The sequence below is a fragment of the Osmerus mordax genome, chromosome 6, assembly GCF_038355195.1.
Source record: "Osmerus mordax isolate fOsmMor3 chromosome 6, fOsmMor3.pri, whole genome shotgun sequence".
NCBI classification, from domain to species: Eukaryota; Metazoa; Chordata; class Actinopteri; order Osmeriformes; family Osmeridae; genus Osmerus; species Osmerus mordax.
Genome location: NC_090055.1, coordinates 2,393,744 through 2,408,799, shown reverse-complemented (window position 1 = coordinate 2,408,799; position 15,056 = coordinate 2,393,744). Strand labels below are relative to the sequence as shown.

The following is a 15,056-nucleotide window of genomic DNA, read 5'->3' as shown; positions in this document are numbered from 1 at the left end:
TCTTGTAGTCGACAACAAGCCTCTAACCACGCTGAGCGAGAGGAAAACATTTGGCGAGATGAATTAACTTTCCTTCTCCTCCCCCTCTCCTTCTCTACATGGGGCTACAAAAGTAGCCGGTTCTACAAAGGAAGTATAAACTGACGGGGTAGAGAGGGAATGCCTATTAATTAACGCGGAAAGGGCACCGTCGACGTTCCCAAGCTGAGAAGAGGATTAGTTTAGAAACGTTTGCATAAAGCCCTTTGGGGCTGACCAGGGAGGAGTTAAACTGATTTCTCTCTGATTGAGAGAGGACAGCAAATAGGAAACTTATAAAGGTTGTGCAACGTGCGACCGGAGAACACAGGAATCTGAGTGGCGTGGACACTGCAAATTCGAAGCGTTTCGTGGAAGTACAGTTGTAGACCGACATACAAAGTTGCATAGGTGCTATTAAAATAAAAATGCGGTAGCGCTTCAGCGATTTCAATAATAACTGGTTCGTTTGCACAGACTAAACGATTAGTCGTAGAGAGACGAAAAGGCGGTATATATTTTTATTATTATAGTAATCTATTGTAATTAAATAATCGAAAATGGCTAAACCAAATTACACCGGAACGTTTCATTTGGTTTCTCAAGAAAACATGGACCCTTACCTCGCAGCTTTGGGTAAGATGACTCAAGTGTTTAGGTACAATTGTATTTACATTTAGTCATTTAGCAGACGCTCTTATCCAGAGCGACTTACAGTAAGTAGAGGGACATTCCCCCGAGGCAAGTAGGGTGAAGTGCCTTGTGTCAGTTTGCATGACCGGGAATCGAACTGGCAACCCTCGGATTACTAGCCCGACTCCCTCTCCGCTCAGGCAACTGACTCCCTCGATGGAGGGATGCAATTGTATGACAACTTTGCAACATAATAACAATTTAATGTGCAACAAAGTACAAAATCTGAGACGGGTTGTTAGGCTATAGTATTTCTCTATGTACATATCTCTACATGTAGCAGTCAGTATGATATTTTGTGCAGACAGTACTGTTGGCTGAACAGTATTACACCAGATGAGCCATTTTCATTCCCTCTCAAACCACACCCTCAAGCCACATCTATGGATTCATCATTTAATGACAGATTGACCTGCACATGACCTCGGATACTCAAATTACATGTGAATGTGATAACGCACAAGGCACACATGGTCACGCTGTTAAGGCTTAGAGACGCCTCATTAATTCTGTGGCAATATATTGATTAATTTGTATTTTGTGTCTCCTCTCTCCCTGCCTCTCACTCGCTCTCTTCACCAGATATCAACTTTGCTTTGCGCAAGATTGTGTGTCTGCTGAAACCCACCAAACAAATCAGTCACGATCCTGCGACCGGGGACGTCAAGATCCGCACCATCACCACCTTCAAGAACTTTGACATGGATTTCAAACTGGGCCAGACCTTCACAGAGGACCTGGGACCCGTGGATGGACGTGTTTGTCAGGTGTGTGTGTGTGTGTGTGTGTGAGGCTTTTAGTTTGTTGCTACTGGTTCTCACGTTTTTCGAGTTCCTTTTTCATCTGTTAGAGATCATGTTAAATGTACAACACCTAATTCTGTTTACTGGTAAAACACGTTTTTGTTTGACAGTAGTACAGTGGTTAACGTGTGTAGACAAGACGAGAAAAAAAGTGCGTAAATACTGTATGTGGCTAGGGTTAGGTGGCTAAGCAGTTAGGGAATCAGGCTAGTAATCTGAAGGTTGCCAGTTCGATTCCCCGCCGTGCAAAATGATGTTGTGTTTTTGGGCAAGGCACTTCACCCTACTTGCCTCGGGGGGAATGTCCCTGTACTTACTGTAAGTCTCTCTGGATAAGAGTGTCTGCTAAATGACTAAATGTAATATGTTCTGAGAGCATCCCCTGTTGCAATTTTGGGTCAAAACCACCCCCAGTGGTTTGGGTTTCTCAGAACAGATGTGTGTTATTGTGGACTAACTTCCTGGCTTTGTACTGGCAGACCACAGTGGACTGGCAAGGAGACAAGCTGTTGTGTGTGCAGAAAGGAGAGAAGGAGGGGAGAGGATGGACACACTGGCTGGAGGGCAACATGCTGCATCTGGTGAGGATGAAGAGATGTACGGAGGGATGCAGGGAGAGGTGCTAGAGGGAAGGTAAACAGCGGAAGAGGGGAAAGGAAGAACATTCCGTGGGGAGCAGAAGAAGATATGCAAATGACACTCGAGTAGCGTGGAGGTTATTCACGGACTTGTTTGCACAATCGTACATTCAGGGATAATTAGGTTGGGGTGCTTTTTCTTCAACCCTTTTTGCTGCCTGTCGAAAAAAGGGGGGGGGGGGGGGGGGGATTGGGGCCCAATGAAGGAGGACAAAGACGAGAAAAGCACTGCTTTGTATAAAGAACTCGACAAAGTTCTGAGGGAAAACAAGTCTTATAAAACAAACGACCAGTCTCCTCTGTCTCTCTGGTTAAACGCAATTAAGATTGGAAACAAACAGTCAGCATTGTTTCTACTGAAGACTTAACTCTCACATACGCATAATACCTTCGTCATGGAGTAGCTTGAGAAAACAATAACCTGTTGGTGCTACGTTGAAATCCGAAAAGAGAATTAGCTAAGAAATACCATGGAGGATCAAGCAACAAGGGGTGGGTTTTGTTGCACAAGGTGGGTGAGTAAGGACTAACATGGAACAGGAGAATGGTCAGTGAGTGGGGAAACCACAGAGGGAGGGAGAGAGAGATATGAGTCGTTGGTGAAAGGGTGGCAGACAGGATTATGGGGTCAGGAAAAAAGAGGAAGGAGAGAGAAAATGGGGAACATTTTGTGTTTTGATTACAGGCCTTGTGTTGAGTGATGTCATTAAATTCTCCTTTGATGTGTCTATGTAATCTAAGTCGGTGTCAATCATCGCTCTCTCTCTTTCTCTCTCTCTCTCTCTCTCTCTCTCTCTCTCTCTCTCTCTCTCTCTCTCTCTCTCTCTCTCTCTCTCTCTCTCTCTCTCTCTCTCTCTCACACATTCACACCCCTTGTGTATGTGTCCTTATCCTGTTTGTTCTTTCCTCTGCAGGAGATGAGAGTTCAAGATGTGATTGCCAAGCAAGTCTTCAAGAAAGCTGAGTAAAGTGGTTTGAAACAGTGACATTAAACTCTAATGTTTCTCATTCAAATACAGGCTTGTACTCTGTAAGTGCCATAGTTTTTTAATATAATCATTTTCAAACATAACTTGGACAGAATTACACTAAATTGAAGACCTACGAGTTAAAATCTTGTGTATCAAAAACGGTACTTTTCTTGACATGTTATTTCACGTATGTAAAGTTAGTTACTTACTCAGAATATTGTAAGTTTATGTAACAGATTGAGAGCGATGGGTACAAAGCAGAATGCAATGTGTAAACATTACCAATGCATGTACTGCTATTGCACTATAATGGTTCCAATGGTGAATGTCTTCTTGTTGTACTGTAAGTGTACCAGCTGTACATTGAAATAAACCATATCTTGCTCGATGCTAGAAAACAGCTATAGTTTTCTAAGTTTATGTTATTTTTATATTTGATTGTACACTCATTTTCACTAACAGTGCATCATTTTCTCACAATAAATATTGCGCAAGTTTCAGTTGCAATAAGTTGCCGCAATACAAGATTTGGCAAAAAGCTGTTGTCTTCCTATAGATGAACAACCACTCGTAAGAAGTTGCCATCAATTAAATAAATACTTAAGAGTAACTATAAATAAAGTACTTTGTGCAACTTTTATCTTGCCAACAGGGGGTGATAGACAACATAAAAATGTCTTACAGTCCATGTGTCTGTTCAGGGTTTCATGTTATCAGCTTGTTTAGGGACAATGTCAATACCAGGAGCGTTAGTGAAAGTTGAATCTAAATCTATGTCCCGCCCCATTCATCCTCCTGTGGCTCTGATGTCATCCTGACTAAGGAAATCGTGGAATGTCCATTCACGTCATTCACCGATTGGCCCGATTGATCCATCAATGGTGTCCTTGAAGGGCCATCGTTTTCTACGTTACAATGTTGATGGTAGGCATTCAGCACCAGAGAGTTCCCTGAGGGGAGCAGGAGGTGGGAGTTCACGGTCTCACCTAGACAGACATCCACACAGAGATGAACATAAGGAAGAAAGAGTCCCTGTAAATCACCATAGCCCATTAACACTTCCCTAAGATGGATCTGTTTCCCCATGGTGTGAACTCATTAATGAGCTTTGGAAAGGATTCAGCTCGTCACTGGATAATGACACACACAGCCTTTAAAATGACACACATACTTTAAAAATTGAAATGGTTACTGTAATAGCCTGACTTTGAGATGGACTAAAAATATCAGTAAGCCATTAACACCGGCATACAGACTGATGGAATGACACTGGTCCTCAGATCGTTGATTTAATCATATCTATCCAATGGCATAAATATTATCATTTGGCTGGCTAGTTCTTTTATTTCATGGAATCGCTTGAGTACCTGAGTTGACAAAAACTGGCTTCAACCTTTTCTCTCCATCACAGGTCTCCTGGCAGTGTTTACCTAACTCTGGGCATGGGTACGGTGGCTCTGTGATGACCACTGGCTCCACAGCCAAGCGGCAGGGGCTGGAGACTGCTGTCAAACAAGAAAGGACAAGTCAGCCACATCTCACATTTGCATTTATTAATTTAGCAGACGCCTTTATCCAAAAGGTCATTTGATACGTGCAGCACACAGCCAAGCACAGTTTGGAAAATATTGCAATGGTTGATGCCAAGGAGCAGCCTGTGTTACAAGACACTGCAACAACATCACATCTCAAATACAGAATAACATATCTCTCGCTTTGCCTTTTAAGACTAGCTGCCAATACTTTTCTTTCTCCTGATGTGAAGGAAGTTAAGTAAGATGGTCTACCACAATAGGCTGTTCTGTAACTCCTTCTTGCCTTCTCATGGTGGATGGGATTGCTTTTTACAGTTACATGACAGTGGCGTCGTTAGATCCTTTTTACTGGGGCACGTGCACCAGTATAAATCTGCTGTGCCCCGGTAAAATCAAAAGTTACTTTATTAGTCAGTGCATTAATTTAGATTGATAATCTAATAAGTTCGATCACACAGAAGTCCAGGCGTCGGACTCGGCACACAAGTCAGAATTGAGGTAGGCTAAGAAAACATTACAAAACTAAAGCTGCCAAAGCTGATATAAAACTTGCGTCCATGAACTATTGTATAATGAGAGTCAGTTGGCTGAGCGGTGAGGGAATCGGGCTAGTAATCCGAAGGTTGCCAGTTCGATTCCCGGTCATGCCAACTGACGTTGTGTCCTTGGGCAAGGCACTTCACCCTACTTGCCTCGGGGGAATGTCCCCGAACATCCACTGTAAGTCGCTCTGGATAAGAGTGTCTGCTAAATGACTAAACGTAAATGTAAATAATGGGTTAAGCAAGGGGAGTTTCTATAGCCTAGTAGTGCATTGTGTGCAGCAAGCTTTAAAAAAAATATATATATATATATATATGAATAGGGGCCTGTGCCCCAGTAGAGTTTTATGTATATCAACGCCTCTGTTAAATGATACATATGAAGTGTGCTGCCAGATCTGGGAGTTGGGGATCAGAGGGTTGTCTCTGGGCATTTCCATGACCACACTCTATTAACCAGAAATTGCGGTGGTTTAAGATGAAAAAGGTGACTGATATTGTTTCAAGTCACCAACTGTTTCCTTGTACAGTAAGAACCACATCTGGTATGTGCGTCACATTCGTTCAAATAAATGTGTCAAGCTTAGTTAAGAAGAGGATGTGGTTGCTCTTGTTACATCTCTCATGCTTCTTGACACAACTTAGAAATGTTCTCCAATCTTACTCAAGAACTTAACAGAGATGTCTGATCAAACCATAAATAATATACACATATTGTATCCTCTCTGTTTAGTATTTGTCTTCTTAGGGTACCCTAAGAAGACGACAAATACTAAACAGAGTAACCCTATAGTTGTCCTTGACACTTGTGGTAGCATGACTGACATTACAGATATTCTACGAAAGTTTATATCGTCATGGGGTAATTTTCTCCCTGCATACCTGCTCTGTTAATCTTTTCGAACAATTTAGTTGTGTTCTGTCTGCAAACTGTAGGCTTTAATTTATTATTAGGGATTACAAGTGAACTACTTGGAGCTACTTTCAGCCTAGCTACAACGTTCGGCATAGCTCATCAGCGTCTTTGATCTTGTAACTGTGAAAAGCGCAGTGCAAAGCGCCAGCCTCCGCTCATGTTTCCTCTTACCACGAGCTCTACATCTGACATCCACCTACGCATACTTTTTAATGCGTGCTTTCAACACCTCTGTCACGCACAGAGACCCCCTATGAATGCTGCCTTTGAATCAGAATCAGAATCAGAATGGGATTTATTCACCATGAAAGTTTGCACAGACAAGGAATTTGCTTTGGCAGGAAGGTGCATACAATAAACATATACCTACAATTTAAATATGTGGACTATCTATACTAAGGGTACATAATTTTGCCTGAAAGTCCTGACTTGCATTGACTGGAAGTAGTCACCAAACCACAACCTGCATAATCCCCCACACCTCTGAGGACTTTGAAAACTTTATTGGCCGCCAAGGGGCAATGGTGGAGTCAGGTGGCTGAGCGGTGAGGGAATCGGGCCAGTAATCATAAGGTTGCCAGTTCGATTCCCGGCTGTGCCAAATGACGTTGTGTACTTGGGCAAGGCACTTCACCCTACTTACCTCGGGGGGGAATGTCCCTGTACTTACTGTAAGTCGCTCTGGATAAGAGCGTCTGCTAAATGACTAAATGTAAGTTGTACAGCACAGAGCACATTAAAACACACAAAAGTAACAAAACAAACCAACTACAACCCAACAAAATAAAAGTGTTTTACTGTTAGTGTGCAGTAGTGACACATGTGGCTACCGACCTTTATGGTAGGATTGGCGCTTCATCTTCCAATAGATAACGCAGAACAGAATGATGAAGATCGACGTCACCACAACCCCTGCCCAAAGGCCAGCAGGTAACATCCAGGAACACCCTGACAGAGCGACAGAGACGTCATCAAACGAACTGATCACGTCCAATGTACTTTGTTAGAAACGTAGTCGCAGCATAACCTGAACGTTATAGTTCAGTATGATCTTATCTTTAGAAACCTGACCCTAGGTAACAGGAAGTGACGTACTTGGTATGACGGGGCCGCACACAGCATCACTGGTATAAGTTCCTTCAGATTTCAACTCCCGTCCTTGTTTCTCACAACTGTGAAAGAAATGGAAACAGTTAAAGAAAGAAATCCAAATGATGAATGTTTGTTCACAAGTTGGTTCCATTTTCTCATATCTTAAAGAGAGGGGTCTGTACGCTTGTGATGGATGCCGAGAAACATCTCGATCACTGTGCAAACATCTCAGCATTGCTTGTTGTTTCTACTCAATTACGATTTGACAAAGAATGATTCTCAAATGTTCGACGTGCTCTCTCCATTGCTTGGGAAGGGGGTTACTTGGTGTGGGGTCTGCAGGGAAAAAGATCCTTCTTGGGGCTGAAGGTCCCAAGCGGACATGGGGCACAGACGGTGTCATTTAGGGTGGTAGCTGGTGGTCACAAAGACAGGGTTACACCTAGGGTTAGATCGATCCTAGTCGCTATGAAGGAGCATAGAGATGTACTGGTCGATTATTTTGTGCTCACTTAGAACAACACTCACCGTGAACTTTGACCCCAGAACCTGGGTTGCACTTGGTCACAGGGGTGCAGTGCTCCTTGTCTTTGTCTATGAAATAGTAACCAGACACGCACTCACACTGTCTGTCCTGCTCAGGGTGACACTCAGTGGTCGTCTTCATGTGGTTATCTGGGAGGGGGGAGGGGCCAGAGCGAGGGACAAGAACCAACGGCAGACAAGCAAGAGCAGGGAGGAAGAAGACATGGAAATGAGGAGAGGGATAGAAGAGGAGGCAGAGATTTTTTTTTTTATGGAGAGAGATACAGAGAGAGGGTGGGAGGGAAGGAGAGGGGGGAGGGAGAGAGGGGGAGAGAAGAGGAGGCAGATATTTTTTTAAAGAAGAGAGATATGGAGGGAGAGAGAGGGAGAGAGGGGCGAGGGAGAGAGAGAGAGAGGGGAGAGGGAGAGAGTGTTTGGGGTTTCAGAGATTGTGAGTAGAGGATGAAAAAGGGAGGCAAGATTGGGAAAACAGTCATTGTAATATAATAGTACATGAACCCAGGGTCAGAGAACAATGCAGTGAGGAAACACTGCAATAAGGAACTGGGACTTACTGGAAGAGCAAAGGTTTCGACAGGAAAAACACTGATGTGAGAAGTTCCAGTCAGGGATATACTGATTGAGTTGGCATATTTTACACGTGGTCGGTTTAGACGGTGTGCAGTCTGTGACAACATGCTGGCCTGTGGTATGGTAGATTAAATATGGAGAGATGGGAGATAGAGAAGGAAAGGGAGAGAGGATGAGAGTGAATGAAAACACAAACCCAGAGCATAAGCAGTACACGGTCTCTCCAACCCTATTTCAGGAAGCCTACTGTAGGTCTTGTAGGTTTTTGCGCCCTAATTTGACCAGCTTGATTGTAATAATAAGCTGGTATCGTTAAAGTAACGAACGCAAGCTACGTTTAATACAGTAATCTCCTGATTCTGTGATGAGAAAGTATACATAATGTCCTAAACAACTTTGTCATTTCATAAAAATAAACAGAGCCAATGTCTCACCTTTTGGGCAACGGTCACAACACCGATCCTCAAAACGATATTCCTCAAGTTTGCACCTTTTCTTATCAGCCATCTCTATTCCATTTGAGGATAATCTTCTCGCTGATCTGAGAAATTTTGAGGTTGTTTCTTGTCAATCTCTTATTTTTAAAACGTTTTAAAGTCCTCTAGAAAATGGTTTGTCTGTTTCCACTACCGATGTTCATACACCTGCCAATAAGCCTATCATCTTAGTCTTAAATTAACAGTCCATTCTTTCATTTTAGCATTTTTTCCTGTCTGCTCTGGTAACACTGTTTTTTCTTTACTCTGCTGTCATCCTGTTCTCTCGGTTCTTCCTTTCAGAGAAGTGATCTGCCCCCTTCTTTGTGTCACCCAACTGCTGACGCTTTTCATGTGGAAACCCCCTCTGACCCTCAGCGGGCTTCATCTCTTCTGTTCCTCCGTCTTTCCTTCCGGTCCCCGCATCTCAGCATTTGCCTCTCTGTATTGGATGGCGTTTCATTTTTGGATCGGTTGCTTTCACGATCTGTTTTGTGATATGAAACAGGAAACAAAGCAAGACAATGTGACACTTCCTTTTTCTCCTCCGCCTCTTCCCCCGTAGCCCGCCTGACCGGGACTGTGTGGAACTTTAAGTCCGCTCGGAGTGCTCTTTTGTTCAGTACAAACTGTGGAGACACAGATGTTCTTCCGATATTACGATTAATACAGACACACGCTCACAGTCCTTCTATCCAATACCACTGTGACCCATGTAAAACAATGTTCAACAGATGATTTCGTTAGTCAAATAAAGTTTCGATAAAGAGAGAGAGAGCGGGGTGGGGTGGGGGGGGAGGAGTGGTGGTGGGGGGGGGGGGGATTGGGGGAAGCAACGGAGAGAGCAAGTGAAATAAAAGGAAAAGAAGAAGTCGTTTTTGTTTTCATGTGTTCAAATAGATTTGATCGCCATCAGATGACCAGCATGCAGAGACTGAGGTATGTTAAAGCTCCCCTCATTCAGCTACAACTGCTATCTCAAGCTGTTAAAACACATACTTTAGGTAGATTGTGTCATTGTAATATGAAATGTTGCTTTTGCAGTCTTGTCCTCGACCACCATTGACTTAGATTGCTCTGGATTTCCTTTACTGTGCGACTAGTTTGGTTTTTTGTCCGTTCTTATGGTGCCTCCTTCCCCCCCCCCCCCACTCCTCCTACCCACTTACCCACCGCCACCCTCGTTCCCCCAGCCTCTGCCTCATCCTTCTGCCTCACTATGCCTTCTCGGTGCTCTTGGGGTGGGTGGAGTCTCCAGGTTATCCCCGTGGTTACCCACCCTTTGCCAGTACCAATTGGAGCAGGTGTGCTCCACCTGGCCACATCATCTCCCTCAGGTTGATTCACCTCCACCTGGAGGACAGCGCTGACTGTGACCACGATGCCTTGGAGGTCAGTAGCGTCGCAGGTCAGAAGTCACAGCTGGGAGGGTTCAGTCTCCACCTCTACAGACACATTGTTGTGCTCGCGTGAATGAAGACCACTGTGTTGTTTTGTTTTCGTGACTGTTCTCAAAACCGACTACCGATCAGGCAAAGAAACGTTTCTGTTGTTTAAGCTGATATGTGTCGCTGTCTGTCCTCCTCCTTTCAGATCTTTGCAGATGAAAACCGTCTAGAAAAACTGTGTGGTAAAATGTCGCCTGACGAGCTGGATTCTTCAGTCAATCCCCTGCTCTCCTCCTCCATGGGTGGGTGTCTCTCTCTCTCGTTCCGCTCAGACTACTCCAACACCAAGAGACACACTGGATTCAGAGGCTTCTACACTCTGCAAGGTGAGGACGAGAAACCAGAAGCGGGAGGGGGGAGAGAGGAGAGAAAGAGAAGAGGGTGGCGAATTCCACACTTCAAAACAATCTCATTGCTCTACTTTGACATTTGAAATCTTGTGCGCCCTTAGACTTTGATGAATGCTACGACGACCCAGATAACGGCTGCACCCAGTTCTGCCACAACCACATCGGCGGTTACCGCTGTTCCTGTCGCCCCGGTTACTACCTCGAGACAGACGAGCACACTTGCAGAGGTAAGCACTATGGCACAGACAGGTTGGGGTGCGATTAAGCGACTGGTACTTGTGGGGAAAGGTTGAGGTCAAGAAAATAGGCAAAGAGGAAGTAAGTTCTAAATAAGAAGTGAGAGCAGAAAAAGAGATTGACAAATTAAGTGGGAACAAACAGTAGAAGGGAAAAGCAGAAATGAAAACGAAGATGAGGAGGGAGAAAGAATGTTGATGAAGATGATGTCACTGTCCATTTAGCAGACGCTTTCACCCAAAGCGATGCGCAGAGGGGCAAATCCCACCTGCTACTTGTTGATCTGCAGTCAAAATGTTCTGACACTGAGCTACACCCACCCACTGACCCACCTGGTGATGGTGTTACTGGGTACCCCCCTCCACCCCCCCCCCCCCCCCCCCACCCCCCATCTCCATCTCCAACCCCACAGTGAGCTGCTCTGAGGACCTGTCTGGTGCGCTGCGGGGTGTGATCTCCACCCCCTCTAGACCCGGCCCGTACGCGGAGAACGCCCAGTGCTCCTACACTCTCTCTGTGGAGGACCACCTGCAGCTGGTGCTGGAGTTCATGGGGGAGTTTGACGTGGAGCAGGGGCCCGAGGGCCAGTGTGTGGACACCCTGACGGTGAGTCGTTGTCTGGCCAAGGGGCCTTCTCTGTACATCCATTGTTTTTCTCTCCCATAATTGTAGACCAAAGGACACACAAACAATCCTAAGTGTTTCTTCGTGGGTAAATGGTGAGATCGAACAATGGCGTTGTATTGACATGTAGCCAACTTTAGGTCCAAGGTTGTCAGATGTGCTGATGCAAGCTGAATTAACCCTCTCTCAGTACCTTGTGGTTCCTGAGCCACATCCGTTCCAGTTAGTGTTCCTGTGACCCTCCATCCTGTCTTCCCTTCAACCATGTGACCATGTGATCATGTGACCTGTCATTTTCAGATTAAGACTCCCTCGAAGGTTCTGGGGACATATTGCGGCCACGTGGCTCCGCCCCCTGTCCACACAGGGTCACACCACGCCCACATTCTCTTCTCCTCTGATGGCTATGGCACCAACACTGGCTTTACAATACACTACTCTACCAAAGGTAAGCCTTTTGCCGCTCTGTGCCAAAATAAAAGAAGCAAGTCGTACCACACAAACGATTTTGTTCTCACAGTCATTTGCCTGGTAATGAAATATTGTATGTTTATATATAAGTATGGACTAATTGTCATGGTAGTAGAATTACGCTGTTCATTTTGGTTTCAGTTTACGGAAGACTGACTGAAGGTTGATTTTGCAAATAATGAATACTGTAATTTTGCAGCAAAGACATGTCCAGGGTTTGTGACTACCGGTGCTACGATGACCCCTGAACTTCCTGAATATAAACATGGCAACAAAGTCAACGTCCGCTGTGAGCTCGGGAAAATCTTGAATTCTGATGCTGTGAGTTCTGTTCTAAACCACAGTGCACTCCACACTTCAGAATCATACTCTACTTCATCATCGTCTATAGGCCTACATTTTACATAAACAACTCAAATGTACTGTATATAAATCATGTCATCAAGGGGTGTGGCTTAATCTAGGATACTTACCTTTAATACCTTTTCATTAAATACATTTGAATATTTGGTTGTGATATACACTGTAAATGTCACAAGGCACTTTCAAGATACACTGCATTAACAAAACATGTGATGTAGTACTGATCTCTTTCAACTTCGACAGCGCAAAAAGACCCATAGTGACGTGTTGTACGAGTCGATATGTCAGAGGACAGGCAAGTGGAGTCCAGCGTACCACTGTGAATGTGAGTAAAACAGAAACCTCAAACTTTATACCAGATTACATAATCCATGATTTAGCTCATTTTCGATGACTAAATCAACAAGTACAAATGTAGGCTACCGAATTTACTTAATGTTAACCCCCCAGGGTTCCAAACGCCAACATGTTACTGTAAATTAGCTGTTGACTGTGCTAAAATAACCACCGTCAATATCTGTTGCAGCTGTGGACTGCGGAGTGCCAGATATCCCCGAAGAAGACATTCTCCAGGTGACCGAGTCTGACCCGAGCACGTTGTACGGTGACAAGGTGCAGTTCAGGTGCAGGTCCAAGTACTACACACTAGAGGGAGAAGGTGAGCAGACAGCGGGTTTTTAAACATTTATTTATTTTATTAATTTCTTTACATTTATTTCCCAAAAACATTCAACATTTCGAGAAATAAAAGAAAAACTGTTTAACGTAAATAATTATATAACAAACTACAAAATGTATGACATGAATTGAGCTGACAACAGTTCAAACGGACAATCGTTTTTAATCAATGCATGAGAAACAAATTTATAAAGAAAGACAATATATGGAATAAACATGTGTTTGGTCATATTATATTGTATTCTGGTTGAAAAATAAGGAAATCTAAATCATAAGTGAATCAGCATGTTAGAATCCAGACTGATGGTTCTCCCTTCACTGCCGCTGCAGTCCTGCCCACCCTCCATCCTTCCTGTATTATTCTGAAAGTTTGACTTCAATTCCTCTCTTCTCCTGTCAGATGAATACACCTGCAATGTCAGTGGACATTGGATATCAGAGACAGGCCAGGGCAACTTTCCAAAATGCATTGAAGGTATGACAAACTTTATCATTTACACAAAAGGTCTAATCACGTTATCCTTTAGCATTATTTAGCATTCCGCAGCATTAACTTCTTTGTTCCTCTTAGTGTGCGGGCGGACGGAGAGCGAGCTTGAAAGCAGCGGGAGGATTTGGGGAGGTGATGTTGCGAAGCTTCGCGACATACCGTGGCAGCTTCTGATGCTGCATCCAAAAAGAGCAGGGGCGACACTGATCAACGATCGCTGGGCCATCACAGCTGCTCACGTCGTGGACAAAAATGAAGAACTAACACAAACTATCTATGGTGGAGTGATAGATGGAGTAAAGGCAAGAGAACGTCACCCTGAAGTAGCTGTCTTACAAGTTAAAAAGATAATAATTCATCCCGGCTATGCAAATGGTTTTGAAAATTCTGTACGCACTAACTACGACAACGATATCGCCCTTATCCAACTGACCGAGAGAGTGACGCTTGGGCCCACTCTCCTGCCTATCTGCCTGCCTGAGCCCGATGAAGAGCTGGAGGCCGATACTTTAGGCACTGTTTCAGGGTGGGGAGCAACTGAAAAAAGGGAGCAAAGCAAAATGTTACGTCATACTGATGTGGCTGTATACACTACTAGTAAGTGTGAAGACACACCTCGTATTGAAGAAAAGCCCTTGGTCTTCACTGGCAACATGTTCTGCGCTGGAAAGGATGGGCATGATAGCTGTAGAGGAGATAGCGGAGGTCCATTTGTCGTACCCAGATTAGGGAACCACAACAAACCGCACCGTCTAATGGGGGTCGTGTCGTGGGGCTCCCACTGTAAAGAGGATGGAGACTTCAAGGGGTATTACACCAAGGTGAGTAAGTATTTAGGCTGGATCAAGGAGACAATAGAGAAGGAGGAGAATGACGAAGACTAAACCAACTGTAGCTGTTAGTCAAAGAGTTACTCTTCACTTCAGCAGATATGATCTCACGCATTACTTCAGGAGATATGATCTCACGCATAACTTCAGCAGATATTATCTCATGCCTTTGATTTCTAGCTACCGTCCTAATATGTTTTACTGAATGATTGTAAAAACTTTTATAGAAATACTGATTTAGCACTGCTAGATACTCGGGTGTGTAAACAATCTTTGTGCTTAAGCCGAGTCTGTTCTGTTTTTATCAAATGTTTGTGCTTGTAAAATGAATGGGCTTGATTAAACTTGTCCTGAATTCAATAAAATCGTAGTTTTGTGTCACACATGGAAACATTTGCAAAATGTTATAAACTCATGATGGCATTTGACCTTAAAACAAATAGCGTTACACACGGTTCAGAACTGAATCCAAACAATAAACTGGAATGTGACACTGTACACGTTCTGACCTACTGTACATTACCATCATCTTCCACAGAGTTTGGTCTCCCTGCAGTATCAGACACAGACCAGTTTGACAGTGAATACTTAGTGAATTTCCTGGCAAAACCAACACACACACTTTTAATCGTTTTGCTCCAGGATGCTGTGTATTTCCCATCTGCTTGTAAACCTTTCAGCAAAGTAAGCAGAGGTTCATCCCCCTCGTACCTGCCACCTCTCCTGGCTCCACGGGTGGATGTGTGGGATCCCAGGGGGCCTGGG

At 44.2% G+C, this 15,056-nt stretch overlaps 3 protein-coding genes across 7 annotated transcripts; 2 read left to right on the top strand and 1 right to left on the bottom strand.

The window, feature by feature from the left end:
• Positions 1 to 173: 173 nt before the first annotated feature.
• Positions 174 to 3,529, top strand: rbp5 (retinol binding protein 1a, cellular). Its single transcript, XM_067238401.1, has 4 exons — positions 174 to 654; positions 1,294 to 1,478; positions 1,994 to 2,095; positions 3,067 to 3,529. Exons 1-4 carry the CDS (start codon positions 579 to 581, stop codon positions 3,118 to 3,120), a joined length of 417 nt encoding a protein of 138 aa, XP_067094502.1. The 5' UTR covers positions 174 to 578; the 3' UTR covers positions 3,121 to 3,529.
• Positions 3,530 to 3,632: 103 nt separating this feature from the next.
• Positions 3,633 to 9,279, bottom strand: LOC136944584 (tumor necrosis factor receptor superfamily member 5). 5 transcript variants are annotated; one of them, XM_067238396.1, is made up of 8 exons: positions 8,759 to 9,279; positions 8,309 to 8,437; positions 7,737 to 7,883; positions 7,533 to 7,623; positions 7,212 to 7,288; positions 6,951 to 7,064; positions 4,491 to 4,628; positions 3,633 to 4,109 (listed from the first exon to the last, which is right to left on the bottom strand). In XM_067238396.1, exons 1-8 carry the CDS (start codon positions 8,829 to 8,831, stop codon positions 3,895 to 3,897), a joined length of 984 nt encoding a protein of 327 aa, XP_067094497.1. In that variant the 5' UTR covers positions 8,832 to 9,279; the 3' UTR covers positions 3,633 to 3,894. The 5 variants fall into 5 exon arrangements, with proteins under 5 accessions (XP_067094497.1, XP_067094499.1, XP_067094500.1 ...); XM_067238398.1 differs by having other exon boundaries at positions 3,633 to 4,073; XM_067238399.1 differs by having other exon boundaries at positions 4,554 to 4,628.
• Positions 9,280 to 9,672: 393 nt separating this feature from the next.
• On the top strand, positions 9,673 to 14,674 carry c1s.2 (complement component 1, s subcomponent .2). The gene is made up of 11 exons (XM_067237716.1): positions 9,673 to 9,739; positions 9,994 to 10,192; positions 10,394 to 10,574; positions 10,700 to 10,825; positions 11,248 to 11,441; positions 11,760 to 11,907; positions 12,130 to 12,251; positions 12,537 to 12,618; positions 12,820 to 12,951; positions 13,372 to 13,446; positions 13,543 to 14,674. The coding sequence occupies exons 1-11, from the start codon at positions 9,687 to 9,689 to the stop codon at positions 14,343 to 14,345; spliced, it is 2,115 nt and encodes a 704-aa protein (XP_067093817.1). The 5' UTR covers positions 9,673 to 9,686; the 3' UTR covers positions 14,346 to 14,674.
• Positions 14,675 to 15,056: the final 382 nt, after the last annotated feature.

Coding starts and splice junctions, on each gene's coding strand:
- rbp5 (XM_067238401.1), top strand. CDS start 579: ATGGCTAAACCAAATTACACCGGAACGTTTCATTTGGTTTCTCAAGAA. Junction 1,479..1,993: donor TGGATGGACGTGTTTGTCAG/GTGTGTGTGTGT, acceptor TTGTACTGGCAG/ACCACAGTGGACTGGCAAGG. Junction 2,096..3,066: donor AGGGCAACATGCTGCATCTG/GTGAGGATGAAG, acceptor TTTCCTCTGCAG/GAGATGAGAGTTCAAGATGT.
- LOC136944584 (XM_067238396.1), bottom strand. CDS start 8,831: ATGGCTGATAAGAAAAGGTGCAAACTTGAGGAATATCGTTTTGAGGAT. Junction 7,884..8,308: donor TCGAAACCTTTGCTCTTCCA/GTAAGTCCCAGT, acceptor CCCCCCTCCCAG/ATAACCACATGAAGACGACC. Junction 7,624..7,736: donor TTCTGGGGTCAAAGTTCACG/GTGAGTGTTGTT, acceptor TGTGACCACCAG/CTACCACCCTAAATGACACC.
- c1s.2 (XM_067237716.1), top strand. CDS start 9,687: ATGTGTTCAAATAGATTTGATCGCCATCAGATGACCAGCATGCAGAGA. Junction 11,908..12,129: donor AATACACTACTCTACCAAAG/GTAAGCCTTTTG, acceptor GTAATTTTGCAG/CAAAGACATGTCCAGGGTTT. Junction 12,252..12,536: donor AAATCTTGAATTCTGATGCT/GTGAGTTCTGTT, acceptor CAACTTCGACAG/CGCAAAAAGACCCATAGTGA.